This window comes from Gadus chalcogrammus, chromosome 2, assembly GCF_026213295.1.
Source record: "Gadus chalcogrammus isolate NIFS_2021 chromosome 2, NIFS_Gcha_1.0, whole genome shotgun sequence".
NCBI lineage: Eukaryota > Metazoa > Chordata > Actinopteri > Gadiformes > Gadidae > Gadus > Gadus chalcogrammus.
The window spans coordinates 10,675,923-10,701,860 of NC_079413.1; the positions used below are offsets into that span (position 1 = coordinate 10,675,923).

The window sequence follows — 25,938 nt, forward strand, 5'->3', positions numbered from 1 at the left end:
ACTTGGCAACATCACAACAGTCTAATTTACTGAGCCCTTGAAGTTTAGTTAGCCATGTAAATTCTAATACGGGTCTATAAAATACAATTCCTTTTATCAGTATTCATTGATGAATAATATGTACAAATGATCTCACTCTGTTAACCTAACAGAGTGTCACAATTTTACATTTATTATGTGACTGCTGGATCGGGCTAGAATATAATGCAACCCAAAATCAAAACCCAAAATCAGTTAGACAACGTCTAACTGATCACTGTTTTGATTGTTTTTTTTTTTTTTTCTTTGTTTTGTTTTGTCTTGTTTTTGTTTTATTTATTTCTTATTGCTTATGTTTATTTATTTATTTATTAATTTTTTCCACAATGTCTTGTTTTTTTTTAAAAAATGTATGATGACTATATGCTATGTAAGGTGACCTTGGGTGTCTTGAAAGGCGCCTCTAAATTAAATGTATTATTATTATTATTATTAAAAATAAAACGTTCCTTTATACTGTTTGCTGTTCGAGAACGGTATCTATGGATATATATGTATAAAATAATCAAATTAAATAATCCCCAAATAATAAAGCATCGTTTTTATTTTAGCAAAGATTTTAAAAAGTGATGCGTCAGGTCGAAAAGTGAGCAAACCATGGCGCTCTACAACAGAAGGCGGGTGGTTTATCGTGATTGGAGGTTACTTAGTTACGTTGAAGATTGACAGCTCTCTACATTTCCGGTCTCGACCACCGTAAGGAAAACCTGCTAGTCACGGGAGCCACAATGGCGTTTGCAGTCTCCTTCAGATAGGGCTGTAGATGTTATTAAATCCACTGGCATCGCCCTAAATATAGGCCTGGTTGATTCCCAGAGCCATTTATAATAAACTGGAACATTTACTGCACACGAATATCCTATAATTTCAGATAATTACTGAATTTATAGGAGATAAAAAATATATTAAAGGGAACGTGATTGTAAACAGTACCAACCGGGTCAAGTTTTCCAACCGAGAAACAAGAACGCCTTTAATGACGTTCATTGCCGTTTCTAAACTCTTAAAGCTGCAATTCTGTGGAATAAATACACAATACTAAACTTGGCACCGGACAAGGAAATCTTTTAAAAAAGGGTATTTTTCGTATTTTTCACCAATCAGCACGCTAGCTGCTCAGCGCTAGCTAGCAGGCTACCAAAATTGAAACGGAGTAGACCACAATGATCTGATTCTTGGTCTGGATTTTCTTTATTTTGTCTACTGACGAATTCAAAGCAACGTTCCTATCTCACTGGGTAACTACCTTTTTCATTTTCTGACTAAATATGCGATCGACCGTAATGGAATGAAGTGGCATTGAAGACCGGAGAGGAAAGGCCTGGTTTGTTTATTTTCCATTTAATTTGTTTGCTTGTTTGCAACATTTGTTGGCATTTGGGAATACTGTTTCCTTGTGAATGTACCGCCTGGGCCACAGGGGCCCACGCGCAGAAAAGGTACCGTTGCCGACGTGAGGAATGCCTGGGTCGGACCGACACCATGGGACCAAGAAGAAGCCGGAATCTAGCATTAGCGCTGCCGTGCAGCCTCCAACTGCCAGTGGCAGCAGTAGTGGGCCCCAGCAGACCCATGTCCCGCCCCACATGTCGGGTGGAAACATGACGAGCAAAGACGGTAAGATTCAGTCAAAGTCGTCAATGTCTAACTCTGCTAACGTTAAGCGAAAACGGCACAAATCGACGAAACATGTTCGTGAATCTTTGGACCTTGGCTCTAAAGTGTCTACCCATAGCATTACGGCGCCTCCCACTGTCAACGCTGTGAAGCCTCTTGTGGAGTACGATGATATTAGTTCAGATTCGGACACCTTTTCGGACCCACCTACAGCTAAACCATCAGATCGTGGTCACAAGGACCGATTAGAACCCACCACCGAGTACGACAGGGAAGACTCCTGTGCTGCTCCTGGGGGGAGGGAGAACAAGGAGCACAAACATACGCGCAAAAAGTCCAAAGAACCTAGCAAAGTTAGAGACCCTGGGGACACAGAACAGGGCACCAAGAAAAAGAGCACCAAGGACCGTGAGAAGGGCACTTCTGGAAAAAGCAAGGAGAAGGTTGCAGCTGTTGCCCCCGCCCCTGTAGCCTCTTCATCCAGACGCCAGGAGCAGCCCGAGGTGGACCCGGTGGCGACTAAGCGTGGGGAGCTCACGCTCTCCTCCCTCACCAAGCCGGCAGCCAGTGTGGGAAGCACCACCTCCTCTGCCTCCTCGTCCCGCAGCAAGGAAAGCAGCCGCTCAGGGAAGTCCCGCAAGGATAAACAGCAGCGGAAGGAAAGCCGGACTGAGGGCAGCCATAGCTCCTCCCAGAGGAGCAGGACCGAAAAGAGCCAACGGAAGACCTCCAAGAGCCTTAAGTCCAGCCCCAAGGGCAAGTCATCGAGCAGGGTTAGTAGCCCACCCCTCCGCAAGGGCACCAGCCTGGCCCAGTCTCCCAGTCCCAGGAGGGTAGCTGGTACTGAGAGCCCTCTGGGCGTCGGGTATGGGCAGCATGGCAGTGAGGATGGCTACCCCAGGCGCAGGGTGGCCCAGAGCCCTAGCCCCTACCGGGAGACGACGAGGCGCAGCAGGCAGAGGTCGGACAGCCCCTACGGCAGCAGGCACCGGTCGTCCAGCTACGAGCGAGACAGCAGCCCCTACTCACGGAGACGCTCCATCAGCCCGTACGGGACCCGCAGGTCCTCCAGCACCAGTCCCATTCCCCGGTGAGTTTGACCGGTTCTAGCCATTAAACCTTTGTGATTTGGTGTAGAACAAAATCCATAATCCATGTGCAAGCATCTAAAGTTAATCTATTCAGCCCAAAACAGTTGTTTACCCTTTTCATACACATTTGTCTGGGTTTCTTACAGTGAATGTCTTGCTTAGCTTGGTATGTTAATCTCTAGGAGGTGGTTTGTATTGCTTTCTGATGAAGAATAACTCCCACAGCTAACCATGTTAAATAAAGAGGCATGTCACTCGTCCCACCACAGGCGCCCCGGGACCTCCAGAAGCCGCTCCCCTCCACAGTACTCCTCGCGGCGCTCCTCCTCGCGGCCCCGCAGCAACAAGCGCCACTCCTCCTCCGCGGCTGGAGGGGGTGGCGGAGGCGGGGGCTCCCACAGCAGCAGACCCCCCAGCCGATCCCCGCCCTCCTCCCGCCTGCCGCTCAACTCCAGCCTGGGCGCCGAGCTGAGCCGCAGGAAGAAGGAGCGCCAGCAGGCTGCCGCCGCCGCCCGCGCTGCCAGTGGGGCCTCCTCGCCCCCCCCCACACACAGACCCAAGCCGGACTCGACGCGGTCTGCTTCTGCTGCTGCGAAGAATGAGGCAGCGCAGGCCGCAAAGGACTCTGGGCCGGCCGAACCTCCTCCAGCCCCGCCACCATCGTCGTCATCGGCTCTGGCAGCTCAGGGTGCCACTCCTGATGTGGAGGAGCCGGTGTTAGACGCAACCCCCGTACCGCTGGACTCACCATCCTGTCCTTCCCCCGCGTCCTCTCTGCTGCAGCACTCTCTGCCTCCCCCGGTCAGCGCCACAGTAGGCCCGGCTCCTCCCCCCCCACCTCCGACACCACCTCAGCCATCACCGAGGTCTGAGGCCAGTGTTCAGCCACCCTCGGCCCCGCTGGCTGTGCCGCAGCCCAAGTCCCCTGCAGCCCGTAGCCCCATGCGCCCCACCCCGCTACACAAGACCTCCACGCTGCCCCTCCTGCCACTGCCACCTATGCTGCTGGTAGACGCTCAGGACAGGTGCGACAACACAATGCCCTCTGTACCTTACCTTTAACCTTTCTTTTATACACACCGTTTTTCACGTTCTCTTTTGAACCAAATCTCCTGTGTGTGTGTTCAGTCCAAAGAAGTCCACCCCTCCTCAGAGGATGCATAGAAAGGAGAAGGAAGTGCGCAGCAGGCCGTCGCTGATCGACCTGCCTCTGCCCCCCACCTTGCCAGGCGGTCATCATCACTCCCCACCTCAGTCCCCCAACCGCCAGGCCTCCCTGCTACCTGAGATGACCCTCAAGAAGAGACCAAAGTCGGTCCCTTTTACTTGCACGTAACAACTCTCAAATCATTCTGTAAAATCAGCTCTGAAATTGCCAATGTGTTTGATCCGTTCTCCTCAGGTTTTGTTGCCCGCGATATGGGGAGCGGAAACAGACCCAGAGTGACTGGGGAAAGCGCTGTGTTGACAAGTTTGACATAATCGGTATCATCGGAGAGGGCACTTATGGTCAGGTGTACAAGGCAAAGGACAAAGACACTGGTAAGACAACGGCTTGAATAAACCCCCCCCCCCCCATCTTCAAATATCACCTGGGCTACCTTCTCTTGTGTTTTGTATATTAATTGTCCCATCAATGTTGCTCAGGGGAGCTGGTTGCCCTGAAGAAAGTGCGCTTGGACAATGAAAAGGAGGGCTTTCCCATCACGGCCATCAGAGAGATCAAGATCCTGAGGCAGCTGAACCATCGCAGTGTGGTCAACATGAAGGAGATCGTCACTGACAAGCAGGATGCGCTCGACTTCAAGAAGGACAAAGGTAACGACAATCTTTACCAAAAGGCTAAGGTTGGAAATTTGTGACTAGAGCTGCTGCTGATCGTTGTCGTCCTTTTCTACAGCCTAATTTATTGCGTCATTACCTTATTATGAGTATTTGCGTTTAGTATGTAGGGTTGTAGTCCAACTAAAGAAATTCTTGGTAAACGACAACGGTTTTGATTATCAATTAAATGGAATCATTCTCTGCAGTATCGATACTCGAATACCAGCTGCGCTTTCTCGCTCTATTCTCTCGGACAGCGAGTTAACAGACACGTCGCAACACAGCCCCGCCTCCTGTCACTCACTCTCGATGCGTTCTCTGGCAGTGATTCGGCACTAGGCTCAATGCTCTGTGACGGTGTTAGCCACAAGTTAGCCATTATAGCTAGCATGTCAAGTGCAGCCCCTCCGCGAATGGTTTAGAGTGCTGTATAGAAGTACTTCGGTTTTGAGGCAAATTACCAAGGAAAGTAAAAACACGAATGTTTACCCATTTGCAAGAACAAGGTTTTGAAATTGGACCTATACAAACTATACATTATTTGAAAGATGAGCCTCCACTGATTCCAACAGGCTAAACCATATCACTCTGTGATCACTCAACGAACTAGAGGCAATAAGCAATCAAGAACCAAAACCCCTTATTTTTTTATATATTTTTTTACAACCAAAAATGGTTGTAAAAACCCTTTCTGTTTATGTGTCGCAGTTTCTCGCGTGTGTGCTATGACGAACCGTCCGCGTTGAAGAGGTACTTTCTAGTAGGGCTGCACGATATGGGCAAAATATGAGTGGGATAGATGGCTTTGTCGCATTGTCCTGCGTACTACGGTGAGGGTTTCAGTGCGCCGTTCCGTTAATCCCCCGCCCCCTCCCTTCTCCGTTCCATTTGGGAACATGTTTGGTTTAATTTAGCTTGTTTCGTATATTTTAATTAATGAATTAAGGGCGCCACCAGAGGGCGCCCCAACACATTTGCCGCCCGAGGCAGTCGCCTATGCCGAGCACCGGCCCTTGTTTCAGGGCAGAAGAAGCTGTCGCAGCCGGTGATGCAGCAGCACAGCCACAGAGTTTTACGCATTCCTCATAATGCACTTTTTGCCGCTGCTGTAAATGGTGGAACAGATTTGTTGTGATTCCACTTTTAGCCGCAACGGTTTTGCTACACTCTCTACAGATGACCTACAGCTGCTGCTCATCTGTTTTTTTTAAACCCGAACCATTTCCACATTATGGAGCCGTCGTTTCTCCTCTTTGAAACAATTTCGTCTCACGCCGCCATCTCGTTTTCTTTACCGGTATCCTCCATGCTAGTTGTGTTGTGAGGGGGCGGTAATGAGGCGTTTGCACAAGGCATGTTCGAAGGTCAGAGTGGGAGGGGGAGGGGTCGCGCTTAGTCTCCAAGGCAAACACAGACGCTTGAGGCAGAAACTGACTATTTTAACGCATCTCCACCCGTGGGTGCGGTTAGGCCCAGTACGATTATGTCCGGTAGTGTACGTGCGGTTAGGCGCAGCTCAGTTACGGCTAGCTTTTCCACCGCCGACAGTACCTTTATGGTAGGGCGGGGTTTAAACCCGATTGCGATAGCCGCGGCAGCTACGTAAGCATCGTGACCTCATAGCAGCCCAACACAGAGTAGCCTGCTTATAAATCCAATGAAAAAGAATAACGCGACACAATAGACAAAGCGCAACAATGTAGGACATCCAAGAAAGACGGCAAGCTTTTGCGCAACATTTTCTTCAATAAGCTAAGCTTTCGCCGTTGTCCAGAAATACCCTGCGGTTACTGTGTTTGTTTGCTATTATCTCCCTTTTGCACAGAAGTGACGATTCTGTCGACCAATCAACGGACAGCATGTGTAGCTCAAACTTGTTGGTACTCTTTCAGACCGGATGCAACTTCATATTTTGCACGATAATGACCATACGTGTATTTGCGAGTATTTGGTTTGGTGTAATTCAATTATATTTGCCCTTTCAAAAGAGGGGTCAAGTGTCAAAATTGTACAATGGGTTCTCAAGATATCTACCTGTCTGTGTCTCATAGTACTATAGGGCTACATCTAATAATGGCCAACTGATTATTATTTCAGGTCGAAATTGTGTCCTCTGCAGTAGTTTTCACTTGAACAATCTTTCTCTTGCTATCGAGATGACATATTATAGTCCTTGCAGTTGTGGAGATATACACTATTTACTTCGGGTATGTTATTTTCTGAACAAAACTGAAGTTTACCCCTTGATATCAAATGCTATCGAATATCGGTATTTTTAGCATAATTTCACGATAGCGCTATTCAGAGAAAGTCAGTGGGTTGGTCACTCTTGGTCCGAGTCCAACTCTGTTAGGGCAGAGCTTCAATCATTTAAATTAGGTCGCACACCAGACGGGTCACAGAGCGCCACATCAGCCAGCTTTGCATAGTAGATGCGCACATGTCGGAAGATTAGAAATATTATTTTTTTATTATTATAATGGTTCCTTATGGACGCGATTCGTGCTATGGTGGAAAGTCTTATATAGGTATACAATTAAGCCTTTCAAACGTTAAACAAGAAAATATGAGCATCACGATAACTTTTGCCTAACGTTTTGCAGTATTATGTCGGCATACTTTTTTGCTTCCCTTTAAATGTTATGCTTCCCTATCAATGATTTCTTTGACATTTTGTCATTAGTTTGGAGAAGAGTAAATGTTCAGTCAGTTACGAGTAGCAGTCTTCCTTAAATTTGGTTTGTTCAAAGTTGTGTAACTAGGGTGTTTCAACCTGTTTTATATGTCTTGGTCTATTAAACCATAAGATTCTTTAAACCGAAACTACAGCCTTGAATAATTGTATTAATTTTATTCCTAAAACAATAATTAAAAAATCAAAGACTGCATTTATCCCTCCCGCAAATTTTTCTCACTTCTGAGAATAATCGATTAAGAAGCACTTTTTTCCTAAGTAAGCGAACTCCAGTGATTGTCATTGAAGATGTATGCAGATGTGTGCATATCAACCAAACAATCGATCAAGAGACCAGAACTTGTCCGCCCTAGTCGTCTGACGTCTCTAGCCATGACCATTCAACTGTCATGTAACGGTCAAAGGCCTGTTACAAGTTACCACCATAACCGAGAATGACCTTGTTTATCTGGCTTGTGGTCAAGACAAAGTTAATTATTAATTTCCGGATGATCCGTGAAACGGAATTATAAACTAAATATTTCCCTTTCTAATTTCGTAATCGTATATCATATTTTTACTTGATTGATGACTCGCCATCAATGACAATACCCATCAATGACATTAATGAGTAACGATCAACAAATCTCTTAATACATAATCCGCTATGTAACTGTCTAGTGTCTAATGTCTAATGGTAAGTGTGTATGATCCCTAACTTGCTGTCTGCGTCCTGCTGCCTGTGTGTCAAGGTGCCTTCTATCTGGTGTTTGAGTACATGGACCACGACCTGATGGGTCTTCTGGAGTCGGGCCTGGTCCAGTTCTCCCAGGAGCACGTACGCAGTTTCATGCGACAGCTGATGGAAGGCCTTGACTACTGCCACAAGAAGAACTTTCTGCACAGGGACATCAAATGCTCTAACATTCTGCTGAACAATAGGTAAGAACGACCTGTGACAACACGAATACATAACTTAAGTAGGGTCTTGGTCATTTATGATATAGGTATGTTGCAAATATAGGCTATAACAGAAGACTTAATTAATTCCGGAAGTTGGGCGTCACAGCAGAAATACAGGAAAGTAATAATAGAAGATAACTAAACAGCAAAGTAAGAATATGCATTCACAATAAAATACATTGCTTTTGCTCTATAGTTATGTATATGAGCGGTGGAAATGTGAACATAGAATTAAAAGCATACTGAACTCAAAATAAAATTCGGCCGTGATGAGCATAGATGTATAGAGATGGCAGTTTCACCAACTTTCCTTAAGTTCATTGTCTAGTTACAACTTAATGATTTACTTGGTCTTAACGGTTTACACATTACTAAATCAAAACAAATTCACGCATATCTGGTGCAACCCAGTCCTATTTGTAGACATGAAGCATTCCAACTGTTGGTGATTAATGTTTATGAGAATTGTGAATTTGCTTACATTACGCCCCCAAAACCTTCTGCCGCAGTTGAGTTGTTGAGTGCGTCGTGCACACACAGACATATTTCCACAGCCATGTTTCAGCAAAATCAGTAAACCGGCCAGCTGTATTGATTCATTCCTGAATAAAGAAGTCTTTATTCTGGAGCCGGTTCGTGTTTGGCCAACCGTGCGTGTCTCGTACGACAAGTGCGAACTATAGCCTGACCGAAACTTGATTTTTGCAACACCTTTTGTAATGTTTTCATATCGGACGATCCTATATATTTGTGATGGGCCAATGTCAGCCGATATATGGGCTGTCAGTTGCGCGGTTACGCTTTAGTGCATACCACAGGTTCATTTTGCGCACACACAGGATCACAAGTATTTTGGTGAATATTCGTGTAAACTCCTCAGCACAAATCTGAACTGATGATCTGATCTGTTCTTCATTAGGCACATTGGCCATGGATTGTTCTCTCACTGGTACATAGAAAGAACAGACCCTTAAAGGGGAAATCAGGTGTAAAATGGATCTGGGATATGTGTATTATGATAAGGATGCCCTTAGCATTCAAATGTCCAGCTTTTTGGTAGAATCGGCTAAAAACAGTAAACTTAAGAATGCGCCGTATAGGCGTATTTTTGCGCCCCTAAGAACATTCAAACTCGTTATACTTAACATATCCCAGATCCATTTGACACCGGATTTCCCCTTAACTAGTATTATGAGACGCCAATTTTTGTGTCAGTCAAAGGGGTCTAGTGGTGTGTAACCATTTCCAAATCTTTCACTGTGCTTTTGTTGAGCAGTTTCTTAAACCCTTGGTGCTTTTCTCTGCTTTCCTCTCTACAGTGGTCAGATCAAGCTAGCTGATTTTGGTCTTGCCCGGCTCTACAATTCGGAGGAAAGGTAAGATTACCGTTTGTGTCCTTAAAACTTTTTTCTGAAAGTGCAAAAGTTGTCTTGCGTCTTACAGCTTTATTGATTTCATGCATTGATTTATTCTGGCAGTTTAGAGCGCTCGTGTGTGCCCTGGTGATTGGAATGCTAGTGTCGCAATTCCATGGTGTTGCCACTAGAGGTCACTAGCGTATAGGTTTGCCCATTCCTTTTCTGTGAATAAAGTGTATGATTTGCCAGTGGAGGGCATACATGCCTTAAATGAAATCCATACACATTTGAGCCAGGCCAAAGCGTCTTGTAGACAATGCACAACGCAATCTCTTTCACAAGGCACTCCCACTCTATACTATCATTTATGGAAGGGGCTGTAGCCAGATCCCTCAAAACTGCCATTTTCCTTCAGAGGGCTACATCTAGCCCATATTTCCATCTTAAATGCAGACAATTTGAGCAAATGTTTGGGAAGATTTTGACCACTATCAATCAACAGCACTTCTGTTACCCAATACATCACGTCACCCTTTTCCAATTATTTTTATTGAAGTTATCAATAAAAGTTCCCAAGGTTAGGCAGGCCTATTCCACATTGTCCTAAAATATACAGCAAATGTTGTACATAGAACATTGTCAAACAGTGACGATAGTACAGTGCCTGGGCTGTAGTACTGGAGTCCGGTCTCAAGACGTTTTCTTATTGTCTGACTTGGTGGTATTTGCACTCGGTCAACATTCTAGAATTAATACTAGAATTGCATTCCACAAAAGCTACTATTAAAATTGATAAAGTGTTTGTTTTAACGTTAAACAATGTGACCAGAGGGTCGCAATCTGTAACACCAGGCCAGGCCATGTGGGGTTCATACCCTACGCTCATGTGTCATGCAAGTGAGAGCAGTAGATGAACAAAACAACTTTCCACGCTACGCTTTGATCTCTTGACATTGACATAAAACGAAGAACCTGTCAAAAACCCAACCGCCAGTCAAGTAGGTAGAAAAACACTCTGCAGGAATCACTTACTGAAATTATCCAGAGTATATGTAAACGCTATTCAAAACGGCAACGCAAAATGAATAAGGAGAAGGCAGAGTTCATTGGGATAGATATGATGCCACTCAACACGGTGACAAAGGTCGGTTTATGGCTTTGTTAAAGACTCTGGATAAACGGTACAGCATCCTGCCATCCTGCACATATTTTGGCTTGGGTGCCTTACTGGAGCTGTAAACAACAATTTATTTGTATTTGACTCTGACTCGACAAGCCCTGGTCTTGGACCCGACAAAGGTGGTTTCGACTACAGCTCTGCACAGTGCACGATGGACAATAGTGACGGTAATAAAATAAGACATCCCTGCCCCCTTGATTACGCACAATCTCTCTTACGCCCAGTATCTAGAAAAATAAGAAAAATACCATGTTGTAGCTATTTCCATGAAGTCGGGTGTCATGTTATGTCAAGGGCAGAGGTAGTATGCATGTCATGCTTTTCCTATTGCGTCTAATGAAAGTGGGTCAAAAAGGACCCCATGTCTCATAAAATTCCCCCTCAGAGCCACTGGTTGAGAAAGCTATCATGTCTATTTTTGCAAAAAAATAATAGATGATGAGTCTGATCAGAATCAGACTTGTCTTATTTTGCAAGTATATTAAAAAATACAAGGGACGGGTTTATCAAATACATCAGTATTTACCCTATTCAAATTAGCTATATACACATTATAGCTAAAAATACGTAGCACAATTTGTCAGACTTACGGTAACTTGAAGGAGAAATCCGGTGTAAATTGGATCTGGTATATGTTTAATATGATAACGGGTTGGGCTGTTTGTTTGAATGGCATGTAGACGCATTCTTAAGTTGGCTGTTTTTAGCCGATTCCACAAACGCTTTTATTTTGGAACGATGGGGGAATGCGTTGAGGTAAAAACTAAAATGCTATTTTGAACCACTTAAAAGGCTAGAAGTAGCCTGACACTTCTGCGGTAGTATAATAAGGCTCTTAAAATATAAAACGAGGCATTGATAACTTTGTAGGTGTACAGATTGTTTATTTAAAATGACATTTTATACACACGATACCATCAGTAGTTTACTCGTCGACGCCATCTTGTCTTTAAGACTCGATAGGTAGATCGGCGAACACAGAGCATATGACATCCGTGAACAACACGCAAGCTCTGTGTTCGCCAATCGGCTTATCGAGGATAAGTCGAAATAGGAATTTTATGTCCGAGTGTGACTCTCGATGTATGTCTGAGTCTGCGTGCTTTCATGTGTTAGATTGCGGCGTTTGCCACTTAAACCCTGGGACGCTGGTTGGATTCCAAACCTCGACCAGACATTTTGTGAGACATGGCATGAAATAGAATGTTTACTGTGAAAACCATTGATTCGCTTGAAAAGGGTTGTCGATCGGATAGTCATTGTGTGGATGACTGAATGCCTCTGGGATCACTTGCAGTCCCAACATTGCTAGTTGTTAGTACAGGGCCAGGCCAAAGTTCATATTTATTTGTAGGAAATAAATAATCTTTCATTATTTAAATGTAAACAAAAATGAAAACAATTCTAGGAGGAACACTGGAGGTACAGCAACAGGATGTAAGCCCAACAACACGCCATGCGGCACCATTTTGGATCCTATTTTATGCCAAACAGAACTACCAGAGGGTCCCGGTCTAGATGCCGTTTTAAGATGTTGGATAGGAGCGTCTCTCAAGATGCTTTGTATTTCAGGGCAAAGACAGTGCATATGGAAAAAGGTAGCCATATTGTTTTTGAAAGTTGGGAGATATCAGGGTAAATGCTAGACACAGGGTACCTTCAGTTGGCCTATGCAGTCTTGTATAGCGTTAGGCTGTATGTGTTGATTTGAGAATTTTGTCCCATTGTTCACAAAATGCGGCATATAAACTCATGTTCCCATACTGTTAATCCAGTCCACCGATTGACATTTCAGAATGGGATTGTGTCGCTCAATCACATTTCATCAAAAATGTATTTTTTATGACGCTGAGGAATGTTTCTACCTTCTTCTCCCCAGTCGCCCGTACACTAACAAAGTGATTACACTATGGTACCGTCCCCCGGAGCTCCTCCTGGGTGAAGAGAGGTACGGTCCCGCCATCGACGTCTGGAGCTGTGGGTGAGTAGGACTCTTTCCAAGATATACTCTACATACACGTACAAATATTGAAGCCTTTTGACCAGTTTACCAATCAATGAAACAAACTTCCTAGTTAGTAATATCTGAAAGCGCACTTCCATGTTTCAGTCCAGCTGTTGAGTGGTGGGACATTTTATTCATATACTAGACCAATTGCTTTGACACAAGGTCTCAACTTGTTTTCATGTAATGGCGTCCTGCCTGTTTAAAGTATAATCCCGGCAAAAAATTATCACAGGGTCCTTTTCAGCATGAAGACCCATAAAATGAGCAAATATAAAAAAAAACTGCTTGTTTGTCAACAACGGAGAGTGGCCGTAGATCAGCAGCAATGAAAACAACAATAGTCTTAGTTATGGCATTTGTATTTCTGAATTCCCAAATGGGTTGTTGAAATAGTGGCGTGAGCTGGGATTGTACAGCTTTTTTTTTTTCACAGCAACGGTGATAGTAACACCTGGGTGGTGCCTTTTCAAATGCGTGTGCATGTTAAAGTGCTGTACGTAGACACGGAGAGCCATCTCCGCAGCCGGAAAGCCTGTCGGAGACCCTCTCTGTAGTTTACGTGCGCATTCCAATATTTTTTAACTATCCGTTGACGCAACGGAGACGTCAAGGGCTGTGATTGGTCCTCTCACAAAATCTTTCTTCGGAATCACTTCTTGTTTTGACTTTGCACCTTAATTACTTTGTACATTGTTTAATTTGCAAATTAGGGACCAATAGAACAACAAATAAGATTTGAAAAGCTTTGGAAGTTTATATACAACACCACTTAAATGGTTTGTAGTCAACATAGAAGATCGATCGAGCAATAAAATGGAAGCCATTTGGGCCGTAAGCGTTGCTTCGGGCAAGCTCTATGCACGATTATCAACGAAAAAAGTGGTCTGGAGGGCTAATTTTATGGGTCTTAATGCTGAAGAAGACTCTGGGTTCAATTTTTGAATTACCCTTTAAGATTAACTCCCGTCATTAGTAAATCATCGTACAGTTTAGTTGTTGGCTTTAAGAAGTTATTCTAAATTGAGGCGTCTTTTGGCCAAAATATATTCCTTCAAATACCATCATAACAGAATAATACAGTCGTACACTTGGGCGGAACTATAACGTGGTGTATTCAACGTTTCTGGTTGACTTTATATTGGCAGAGTGCAGGAACAATTCTGGGACAAGGGAAATGATGGAACAACAAACAGTGGATAGCTAGTTTATTTGGCCCTCCTTATCACCCATTTTATTTATTAGCCACCAAATCATCTAAGGAGATCGTGTGCAACGGCTAGGATGCCTTTACCACATAGATCATATTGTTCTAAACAATTGTTATTCAACAATTCGCCCTGCTGTTAAGAACACTTTGAACACTAATGGATGTTGTTTAATGCTGAGAAAACTGAGATACTAAGGAAAATAATGTCTTAAGCTTGTAATCTAATACATTATAATAAACCTTCATATACATAATACGTGAAACGGTCTGGATTTATTAAACTAAATGAGTAATAAATACCACTGAGTTCAGAAGGTGGTCACGCTCTGAATGACCTTGTCATGGACCATTAGCGAAAAATAGGAAAGGAATCTTAAAGGGCCATTTTCTAGGGTGAGGGTTGAAGAGCAGTGATTTTTCATTTAAATATATTTTTCAGCAAACAGACTGGCGCTAGCTTGAAATAGCAAATCTTGTATATTGTACTTTTTAAGTTGGAGTAAATTCTGGCCCTTCCAGTCAACATATCACTTGCTCCACTCGAGGACTTCAGTCCTCTGTTTAATCTTGCCCTATCCATCTGAACAGATTCAACACCAAATTTAAATGTAGGCAAAATGCGAGGCGTCTCTAGCCAACAACATTCTCAAGCCTAAAATATGTCTAGAGGTGCTGTTAATTCTGTTATTCCTCTACACGTTGGCACCTCCATATAATTAGAAACACTAGCTGTGGGATTTGCACATAGATTCAGAATGTTAAAACAGTCCTCTCTGTTTTGTTAATGAGTCTGTCCCTGGTTCTACCTGTTGTCCGTCTCAGGTGCATTTTAGGAGAGCTCTTCACCAAGAAGCCCATTTTCCAGGCCAACCAGGAGTTGCTGCAGCTGGAGCTCATCAGGTGAGGTTGCCCATCAGAAGACGCAGTTCCCCTCTCCTGGTTGGGGTTAAAGCGCACCTCAATCCCCACTCGGTATGAGGCCCTCAAACTTTTAAATGTTACTAGAATGCAACGGGCAGTTTGAACAATGCTTCACACGCCGCAGACGGAGACAGGCTCGACGATAACATTATGTGATCAAAATAAAGAATGGCCGTACTCTGGTCTGACGTGCGTGTGGTCTGTCTGTGTCTGGTCCGTCCCCAGCCGTCTGTGTGGGAGCCCCTGTCCCGGGGTGTGGCCTGACGTCATCAAACTCCCCCTCTTCAACACCATGAAGCCCAAGAAGCAGTACCGCCGACGTCTGCGCGAGGAGTTTGCCTTGTATGTAACCACAGTAATAACCAACCCCAATCCATGACACATCGTTACAGCCGGGTGTATGTGAAGGCGGATACTTGCCGTAATGTGCAGTTTTTTTTCAAGTGCTTGGACAGTCCACGGACGGCCATGAGATGTATATAGTCTCCGTTTTGCCAGAGCATTGCTGTGGACGAGTACTTGGTGCACTCAGCCAAAACGCACAGCTGCGTCATTTCAGAGGTCACAACACCCAACAAATTGCTGCAGGAACAGTGCCAGAGGCCCGGGATATCGCTTTTTGGCTTCACTGTTGAAGCACTGCAACTATAGATTAGTTTTTGGTGTGTACGGTCTTCATCTCTGGAACAGTCTGCCATAGGAGCTACCGTATTTTCTGCACTATAAGGCGCACCGGAGTATAAGCCGCAGCAGCTAAATTGAATGATGTGTATATAAGCCGCACTGGAGCCCGCCGCTTAAAGGTGAGGGGGCGTGGACCGGTCATAGAGCCCATAGAGTTAAAGTAGCTGGACTGTAACCTGTAAAAGCCATATTTAGGAGGTCCCCTGGTGGCCGTTAGCTGTAAAAATCCATAGATTAGCCGCACCGTTATTTAAGCCGCAGAATCGAAAAATGGGAAAAAAGGCGCGGCTTATAGACCGAAAATTACGGTACTGGTCTCTTAGGCTATCAATTTTGCGGAAATCATACCATTACCCTTTATTTGTTCTTAAAGGATTTGAATGAATTGCATGACCCAAGGTTAATTGTTGACACGAGGTATAAATCAATCATGTCTTTGGTTACCTCACCGCTCTCGTGGTGTAAAAAGGGGTTACCACCTCCTGTAGCTGTATCTTTTTTTTGTTTTTATATCAAATCCACAAACTTAAATTCTGTCTTCACATGCCACTGCACATGCTCACAGACTTGGAGACTTGAGGCGCACAGTTAGAATCATGTTCATCACGTTAGATGCGTTTTAGGAAGTCTGATATTGTCTTATTCTGTTTGCAGGGCAACATTTCACTAAGTCCCGAGGGTGAGTGTAGGAGGTTTTGGAATTCTTACTTGTGTTGGACAATCCAATATACAGCTATGGCAGCTGCTAAACTTGTTGGTAATATAATCCATGTCACTAGCTCGCCCCATTCGGAACGCGCCTACACAGCAAGAGGGGGCGAGTGCAACAAAAATCACGGCTGCATCTGGACACAGATAATGTTAAAAATAACACGGGGAATAAGCAAAGCGGGCAAATTCTTTTAGCTGTTTTTTGTTTGAGAAATTATTTTGTTTGGTTTTAAAGATGCCTCAATATGCGTATTTCTTTCCGAAGTTGTTCCCTGGTCATTTCACTTGCTGGGCACTCTCTATTGCAGTTTTGGCCCAGAAAGGGCCATATGTAATGAATAAAGTTGAGTGAACAGTTTACCGGCTCCTCCTCAGTCTGCCGAGCCAAGCCCTGGACCTGCTGGACCGAATGCTGACCCTGGACCCGGCCCGGAGGTGCACAGCGGAGCAGGCCCTCAACAGTGACTTCCTGTGTGACGTGGAGCCCAGCAGGATGCCCCCGCCTGAGTGAGTATAGCGGCGGAAACGCGACGTCACCATAGATACCCTGAGCAGGGTTATTTTTGACCAAAGTGATTATAGTTGTTGTAGGGAAGAAATTCTCTAGGAAAGAATAGATATTTTCTATTTCTAACTTGAGAAAGTATGAGTTGGGTTTTCTAGTTGGGTTTTCGAGTTCTATTTTCTATTTCTAACTTGAGAAAGTTTGAGTTGGGTTTTGACAATGGCCCTCGCACTTTCTCCTATGGAATCCACGGTGTCAATTTTTTCTTAAAACATTGACTGTCACGACAGCTGACTTATTGAAAACTTAAAGTTAAAATAGGGGATCTTAGCATTTCACAAAAATGTGCAACCTCTGGCCAAACAACACGATGCACGTTTCCATCATTCTTCTTCTTCTTCTTCTCCGGCCTGCAGTCTTCCTCACCACCAGGACTGCCACGAGCTGTGGAGCAAGAAGCGGCGGCGTGCACGCCAGAGTGGGCAGCCCGAGGAAGTGCCTGTGCCCAAAGTGTCCCGCAAGGACCCCGCAGGGCCGCCTGTTACGGAAAACAGCCGGCCGCAATCAAGTCCTGCTGCAGCCCCGCCCCCTCCGCCTGGAAGACCGCCCTCCGCCCTGGTCACAGCCAATGAGCTGTCAGGTAACTTCAAAAGTAACAGAACTAATATCCAATTGGTTTGATTGGTTTGGACTAATTTCTGACTTTACATTTTAAGGCTTATTGTAGTTGTCATTATTGTAAAAAAAATCTAAACTTTTAATGAAAATTTATGGATCTTATCATGTAGAAATTATTACACTATTAAGTAGGGCTGTAACGATACGCGTATCGAAACCGAAATCGTGACACTCAAAGCCACGAACCTGTCTCGCCGTGTGGGAAGGCAGAAGCGAGCTACGCCCTTTCTAACTCTCCGGTCAAATTGTCAGATTGAACTTTGCTAATAATTTGTCTAAATAATAGTCTGCTGACACCGCCCTATCTTATCGATAAGTAAGCATGCGAAGAGATGCCCTCTCTGTGATGACAGCTCTCCGTGGCTACGGAGGATTGCATTTCTCCACAGCCGTCGAAGTCCTCGTATGCGATATGAACGACGTTTATCCAGAGTGTGCCAAGCGCGAAAGAAATTGCCTGTGTGATCCCTGTCTCTTTTGTTTTGTATGATTTGACCGGCAGTTTGTCTGCTTATAGGTTGGAATGAAGCGGCCACCGATTATTGACAGGATGGGTACTTTATTCTACCGGAGTCGTTCACTTCTTCACTAGACGCACATGCTCGCTCTCCTCGCTCGTCCACTCACTCGCTGACGGCACTCACACACACACATACGCACACTGCCATTCTCGCGCACACACATAGGCCTACGCTACTCCTAACACTATGCCTCGTAATTGCGACGTTCATGTTAGACATTCATGTTTTTTCCCATCTACTGAAAGTTAGGCTATTAAACATGTTGCATTCTATACGGCCTGATTATGTCATTATTTAAGCTACATAGCCTAATAAGAAGCGCTAATAGGATATTTGACTAAACCAACCAAACTAGTTGAGGGTTTTTGCCTACCTGCAAGCATCCTCCAACTGCAATCTTTGGTTATTTATTTATTAATTTAGCTATACTTTAATAGTATTCTTAATGCTCAAATCTGTTCAGTGTTCCAAATTATTTGTTATTAAATGTTACATTAAGTTAATTGTTATATTAGTGTTTTTTAAATAAAATGCTTTTTAAATTAAAAAAAATCGTGGGATGTATCGAACCGTGGTTCAAAAATCGTGAGTTGGTGTATCGTTAAAGCCCTACTATTAAGTTATCTCAACTATTATTCCGTTATAGAAATAAGATGCATAATCAGTGCGTGACTTGATTATTTCTTGTGGTGGTTATGCGTTCCTCCAGGCCTGGGGGTGGCAGCAGAGCAGCTGAACCAGACAGAGCTGGCCGTGCTGCTCAACCTCCTCCAGGGCCAGACGGACCTCACCCTGCCCCAGGTGGCCCAGCTCCTCAACGTCTCCAATCCCACCAGCCTCAGCCAGTCCCTCAGCGCCCTCACTGAGGCGTCTCACCAGCAGGGGGCGTCAGAGGACCAGGCGGCTCCGCCACCGCCACCTCCACCGCACCAACCTTCCAGGCCTCACCCCCCTCCGGAGCCCCTGGAGCTGTCCCCGGCACCCGGAGAGCCCTCGCTCAGCCAGGAGGAGCAGGCCAACTTGCTGGCCCTCATCCTGGGCCAGATCATGAAGCCGCACAGTGAGGGGGCGGAGCAAGGCGACGAGAGCAACGGCGTCCAATCGGAAGCCTTAGCACGCGGTTCCTCCGCTTCCACCGCCGAGCGCAAGGGCAAGTCTGGGTTTAGTATATAGAGGGTTGGAACTAAGGAGATGTTATTGATTGAAATAAAAAGGACTTGAGTAAGGGTTTGACATAGAGAAGGCCAGGATTCTCGGTAGAAGGAATCGTTTCCCGCCCCCCCGCTTTCCTCGTTTAACCTAATCAGGTACTAAAACTACCATGAGAAATTAATGAGATGATCTATATTTTTCTCTTGAATGTCGCTACTTAATTTGGAACCCTTTTTTGATTTGCGTTAAGCACCCCAACCATACTGCACCGCCACCCCCATCCAGCAGAGGTCGAACAACATATCAGGCCGGCACGTTTTTTTTCTGCGAAAAGTAACATTTGGTCTAGTACCTCAGAACGTTGACCCCTGGCTGCAGGAGCTAAATAAAGGCTTAGGACGCCTCCTACCTGATAGTGGGCCGGGGGATGTGGGGAGTAGCGATTGGGTTGGGTGGAGGATTGATAAACCTGAAAATGGCAATAGTAAGTGAAAGCAAAGCGTTCAGAGGCAAGGGAGTTAAAGCGTGCCATACCGTTCACCCCCCATGTCTTTCCCCTGTGCATCTGTCGTCCCCGTTCCCCTCCAACACCACACCTGTGTCTTTCCTCACTTCATTTCATTCAGAACAGGTGTCATTGATCCTCACAAGGAAATTTCTGTTGCAGTCAAAACAGTCTGTACTGTCAGTCTTTTATGTAGAAAAGTCTAATAAATTATCAAGTGAAAATAAATGAATTTGAATCTTTAGACTTTACCTGCATGTGTTTCCTTTAAACGTTGGTTTGTCACATTTTTGTTTTCTTTCCTTCTTTGTTTGCTGCTCACACAAATGTAAAACTGTATAAAAAAAAACGGTTATTAACTGTTTGTCTCTTGGGAAGTTACGTTTGTTTCCATGGAAAACGGTCCTAGTCGTGTAACCATGGCGTCTGCCTTTCAATCCCTCCCTTAGCTTTAGTTCCATAGGAATTTTGAGAATGGGCAACTTTCCCAGGTTCCTTATAAATATACCCCAAATAATGGGCGTTTCAGAGGGTTGCAACTTAACATCTTGGAATTACTTGTATTTATTTTATGCCAATGAATTGGTTACAATATTTACCCCCCCCCACCCAAAGACGGTGAGCATCATTGCCATACATCCTACACAAATGCAATGAGATAATGCATTAGTTATCAAATTAACCCCAGTATACATACGAGAGGAAGTAAACTTGTAAGTGTAATAACTGAAGTTTCCAAAGACAATGCCTACCAGTGCAGCTTTTACATTCTGTCACCCGCCATCTTTGAGGGAAGGTAGGAATAAAAATCAGCTACGTCTTAATTTCCTGGTGTAACCATAAAGGCCCTTGAGAATTTCAATGCTCGCTGTGTCCGTAATGATGGTGTTAACCATGTATCCTATAATCGGTCTTAACTTCTTACCAATTGTCTCTCTTGACCCCATTCAGACAGTGCAGCGCTGAAGAAGACCCCTGTGGCGAACACCACTATTCAGTCTCTGGCGCTACAAAGCCCGCCGTCACCCCGAGGCCCTGCTCCCTCTTCCTCCTCTGCCTCCACCCGGCCCCCTGCCTCCTCCACCCAGCCCAGTGCCTCCTCCACCACCCAGCCGCCTGCCCCCTCCAGCCAGCCACCAGCCCCCTCCACCCAGCCCCACAGCCAGGACATCCGGCCGGCGGTGGCCGCCGCCTTGCTCCAGCTCATCTCTCACCGCGACCCGTCGTCATCGGAGGAGGAGGAGGAGGAGGCGCAGGAGGCGCAGGGCGCCCGGGGCTCCCGGCACGGCGCTAAGGAGCCGGACTCCTCCCCCAGACCCTCCACCGCCGCCAAGGAGGCTCCGGTGGGACGGGGGGTCGCTGCCGTGCCTCAGTTCCCCAAGGACCAGGACCTGCGCTTCACCCACAGCGCCGCCCGCTGACCCCGGGGCGCCTGGGCCGAGCAACCGCTGCGACGCCAGGGGGCCCCTTCCCTCCTGAGGGGCCCGAGTGGTAGGAAATGGCAGAGGAGCCTCCTCGTTTGGACTCAACAGGTTGTGTGTAAATGAATGGGTGAGAGGATGTTTCAGATGATGCTGTGAATGATACTCTTGAGAGAGGCTGGTTAAAAATGCCATAGTGCTGGAGGATTGTGAGTGGTTATGGGTGTGAATGGGATCTTAAGGTTGTGAGGGACTTCTGAGCACATGGGATGGGTTCTGTTTGAATGCGGATGCCACTAAGGGCAACACTTAACACTTGAAGCCACTTTCTCTCTTCCTTATCCCCTAACGGCCAATGATGACTGAGTGAATTAAAGGTGAACACTGGAAACTGTTCAACATTGAGCAGCAAATGTCCGCAGTGAGTTTTAGATTGTTTTTCTCACCCATCACACCCTCAATGTTACCAACTGTCATTGTTGACCATACTGTGAGCGTATTACTCTCTACAAAGAGACCACAGCAGCACGCTACTTGAAAGATACCACCAATGCTGGTGTGTCCAGTGCAACTAAGAGTAATGCGACACTGGAGTAAGGACCAGCAGGCTTTCTTCTGGTTAGCTTAATATGAAGGCTTGCTCCCCTTTCCAACTTTTAACCCTTGTGCCTCATCTTTTGACCTTCGCGACCCCTGAATGATCATGGCCAATTAAGGCAACATTGATGAATTATTCTGCCCTCAATCAAATGTGGAATATGTGACGTCTGCATCAAAAGTGTTTCTTTCTTTTTATTTAAATGCTGTTACGACCTACAACTACATCCCAGGCAATTGACTTACACCTAAATGTATGGTACCATCAGTAACTTTCTGCCCTATTTAAAACCGGGCGCCTTTTCCCCATGCTTCTTATCTGAACATGGATTACATCAACATGGGAAGACTGATTGCCCTTAAACACACACACACACACCATTGAAGCTTCTCCAGTTGGGCTCTGATAGCCTTGTCTTACATGTTTGCCCGTTGCCTGCTTATCTGAGCAGCAAAAGCTTTTTGTGTAATTGTTTTCTAAAAAAAATTAAGGAAAATACAATGCGCCTAAAAAAAGCACTGGTCCGTAATTCAGTTTTGTATGTTTTGCTTTGTGAAATGGGGTGGCAAAATGTGATGGAGTTTCATGTTGCTGTATAAACGAACATTTGTATTGCGTGTTTTTTCTCGGTTTAGTTTATTAAAGGACATGTGACCAGTCCATTCGTCTGTCCCGCATTGTTCCTTCTAAACATTGTTACTTGCTATGGATCTGACTCACCACTAGGTGGCGTACCTTCACATATCTGCGCTAACAGCACTACAGTCTACCCAGTGCAAGTTTCGAAGCAATTTGAATAGTGGCTTCTATGTTTTGTTTTTGAATTAATTATTTTAAACGTATATGCTAATTCTTCGAACCAATAAAACAATTAATGCTGATAATTAAGGAGCAGGAGAAGGGTAAGCATAGGAAAAACCGATTTGAATAAACGAAAATATATATATATATATATATTTTTTTTTTTTTTTGGGGTTCAGGTTTTTAAAAGTGGCGCCTGCTTGACAGAGCAATGTCGATATAGCCTATTTGATCAGAGACCATAATTAGTAGACCTAGAAGTGAAGCCTTAAAATCCCCTGCAAATATCCTGCCCCAATGTAATCAAATGGGGAAAGCCTCACTTCTATATTCTACTAAATCTTCAGAAAAGATTTAGCTATTTAAATGAAAAGCAGTTATTTTCTAGCAAAGTTTAATACCGTAATGCCTAAATGTCTCGGCATGAACACACATCCTGTCTACTCTTCTCCCTGATGGGGTTGGAGATTAAAAGCGCAAGCCCAAGAAATTGAGCACGAGGCTTCGTGATCGAGAGTTTCTGCTGAAGCAAGTTGCTCCGTTATTGGTCCTCATTGATATCCGGTCCACTCCCCCCTCTCTCTTGGCAGGCGTAGAGAGACGCTTTACTCCCCCTCTCTACCCTGCACCCCCCCGGTCCAGCAGGCAGACACTAGCCCAGCTGAGCCCTCGGAGTGAGGTATCTCTCTCGCTGATTCCCTCTCTTTCTCTCTCTTCCTCCTCCCCTCGCCCCCAAGTGGAGACAGTGGGGGGCTCACCTGCCCTCTAGCATGGGCACAGTATGAGTGAGAGGAAAACGTGTATGTGTCCGTGTGTGTGTTTCGGAGGGCAGTCAGTCTTTTCATGGTGTGTGTGTGTGTGTGTGTGTGTGGGGGGGGGGGGACGCCCCCACCCCCACCCCCACCCCCGCCGTAGCCCATCAGGATGCCAACAAACAAAAAAGATGGCGAATGTGCCCGGAGGGAGGTGAGCGTGGAAAGGAGTAAAAAGAGGACGATGGTGATGCCAAGGCCCAGGGACCCGGAGAGACAGATAAATCAGCACCTGAGGACGGTGCATGGGGCTCGTCCATTAATCATTGCATCACCTCCGGGGGAGGAGGGGGCCCATAAAGGTGACACGCTGCTTCCCTTCTTGGCAGCATGTCGGGGAGACAAGAGCCCGCCGACTAGAATAGGCAACGCTGTACGCTTTCTCTTGAAGACATGTTTTGTAAGTCAGGACGGTAGAACACAATAGGCCTATCCAGCAATTTGTGTTCAGCAATGATTAAGAGTGTGTGTGTGTTTGTGTTTGGGCCACTGTTATCTCTCGATGGTTTGATGTTGAATTTGATGAGGCTCTTTGATCAGTGGCTCAATGTGCACACTCACAGGACTACTTTTGTCCTACAGCCGAGATACACACACCCACAAACACTGAGATACACACACTGATATACATACACACACAAACTAACACTGAGAAATACATATATACTGCGATACAAACATACTGCAATGCACACACCTATATGTGATACAAAGAGATGCACACATTCAGAAATATAGCCACATAGCGTGATATGGTGATGCGTATAATTTTTTTGGCCATTTAAAATGATCACAATACTTTATTTAAAGAGCTTAGACTGTCAACGGTAATTAGTGGTCAACATATCAGCATCCCCTTCCATTATAACTCAAGCTATTTACCCTCAAATGATTTGATTCTGACTTCAATGAAAATACCCTTCAATCATCAGTTGACGGTGGGTACCAATTTTAATTCCACTACTAAATTCCAAGTGAAGTCATTCGACAGAGCTCTGGAGTGGATGCGTTGCTGGACCACTCAAAACCGATGGCACAGCACATTTATCTGGGAGCCCCAAGTTTTTCTTCCAACGTTTTCCCCTCTCTCTCTCTCCCTCTCCCTCTCCCTCTCCCTCTCTCTCCATCGATGCTACGCCTTTCAAGAGCAAGGATCCACGGGTAGGCAGTAGGCAGTAGAGTGGGAGGCCTGTGTGGGTGTGTGTGCTAGGGGAGAGAGGGTTGGGGGGGGGGGGGGGGGGGTGGCGAACGGCCCTGCAGGACCGTTTGTGCTGGAGCTCATTTGCGTAGCGACACTTAATTGGCTACAACAATTAATTAATGTGTTGGAAAGTTGGCACAAAAAGTTCATTTAAGAGGGTTTTAATAAGCAATTAGAGAAAAAGCAAGGAAAAGGGTGGGGGGGGGGATTTGCTGGAGAGGAAAGGGGAAAAGGGAAGGGGTGGGGGGGTAGAGCAGGAGGAATGTTGTAACCGAGAGAGCAAGAGAGAGAGACTGAGCGAGAGGTAGCGATCGAGAGAGCACTGTGTGTTGACCCTCTCCTTCGGAAGACACCACCAATGTCTGGCCTTCTCTGTGATCACATGGGGATATCCTACACCGAGACACCGTCTTTGTGAAGTGGACTCAGAAACATGTGATGACCTCACATTGTGTACATGCTGACCCCCCCCCCCCCCCCACCACCACCACCACCCCCACCACCAGCCTCTTGTCTGGGTGCCCAGTGTAAAATATCGCATGACTAATGACTGGAGCAGGTTGGAATCCTGGGAAGATGTCCTTGGAAGACTAATGCATTTTCGGCAGAATAATTAACTTAATTAACAAATTTACATGCATATTCATCAGCCTATTAATGTCGGCGCCGTGCTGCCTGATCTCAGCAATGCAATAATAACTGTTTCATTTGCATACTTGCCTTTGCACCCGTGTTCTCCCTTTCTACCACCCCCCCCCCCCCCCCCCCCCCACCAAAAAGAACAACAACTATTTTAGGGGAAAGATACAATGAGACTGAGCCCGATCGCTTACCTTGACCATCCACACTAAACCACCTTTGTGCACCTCTGTACCTTAGCTTGGGGTCGTGTCACTGAGAAGAACGACCATATTGTAATCATTCCGTGACTGGTGACTGAGGGATCAACTTGTCAGTTCAACAACACATTAGTTGACGTTACTTGTCTCACAGACTTTCTGTTTGTAAGACTCTCTCCTTCTCTCTTTCTCCCCATCTCTGTCTCTCTCATTAGCCCTCTGTGTCTTCCCTTCTGCTTCCTCTTTCACTGCATCGCTCCCTCGCTCCTATTTCCTGTTTGCCGTCTTATCAACCTGCTTACTTATTCATCCCAATCAGACTGCTTTGTGATTTATTTATCTGTTTGCTTTTGAAGTTTTGCTCCTCTGCCTTTCAGATTCAGAGTCTGTGTGTGTTGCATGAGTGTTGTATATGTGGATGTGTGTGTGTGTGTGTGTGTGTGTGTGTGTGTGTGTGTGTGTGTGTGTGTGTGTGTGTGTGTGTGTGTGTGTGTGTGTGTGTGTGTGTGTGTGTGTGTCTAAGCATGGGTGACAGTTTTACAGATATAATGTTGTTTGTAAATATAAAACTCGAAGGTAACAAGGATTCCAATAAAAATACACACACAGAACGTGACACTCCGTGTAC

The 25,938-nt window shown here is 45.4% G+C and overlaps 1 protein-coding gene across 1 annotated transcript; it reads left to right on the forward strand.

Moving 5' to 3' along the window:
• The first annotated feature begins 511 nt into the window (after positions 1 to 511).
• cdk12 (cyclin-dependent kinase 12) lies at positions 512 to 20,272 on the forward strand. The gene is made up of 13 exons (XM_056580294.1): positions 512 to 2,746; positions 3,017 to 3,772; positions 3,876 to 4,058; positions 4,150 to 4,289; positions 4,395 to 4,565; positions 7,998 to 8,187; positions 9,528 to 9,584; positions 12,626 to 12,727; positions 14,784 to 14,861; positions 15,108 to 15,224; positions 16,653 to 16,784; positions 17,199 to 17,422; positions 18,691 to 20,272. Exons 1-13 carry the CDS (start codon positions 1,500 to 1,502, stop codon positions 19,152 to 19,154), a joined length of 3,861 nt encoding a protein of 1,286 aa, XP_056436269.1. The 5' UTR covers positions 512 to 1,499; the 3' UTR covers positions 19,155 to 20,272.
• Positions 20,273 to 25,938: the final 5,666 nt, after the last annotated feature.

Excerpts from the sequence above, each read along its gene's own strand:
- cdk12 (XM_056580294.1), top strand. The coding sequence starts at position 1,500 with ATGCCTGGGTCGGACCGACACCATGGGACCAAGAAGAAGCCGGAATCT. Across the intron at positions 15,225-16,652 it reads CTGCGCGAGGAGTTTGCCTT|TCTGCCGAGCCAAGCCCTGG; the intron begins GTATGTAACCAC and ends GCTCCTCCTCAG. Across the intron at positions 16,785-17,198 it reads AGCAGGATGCCCCCGCCTGA|TCTTCCTCACCACCAGGACT; the intron begins GTGAGTATAGCG and ends TCCGGCCTGCAG.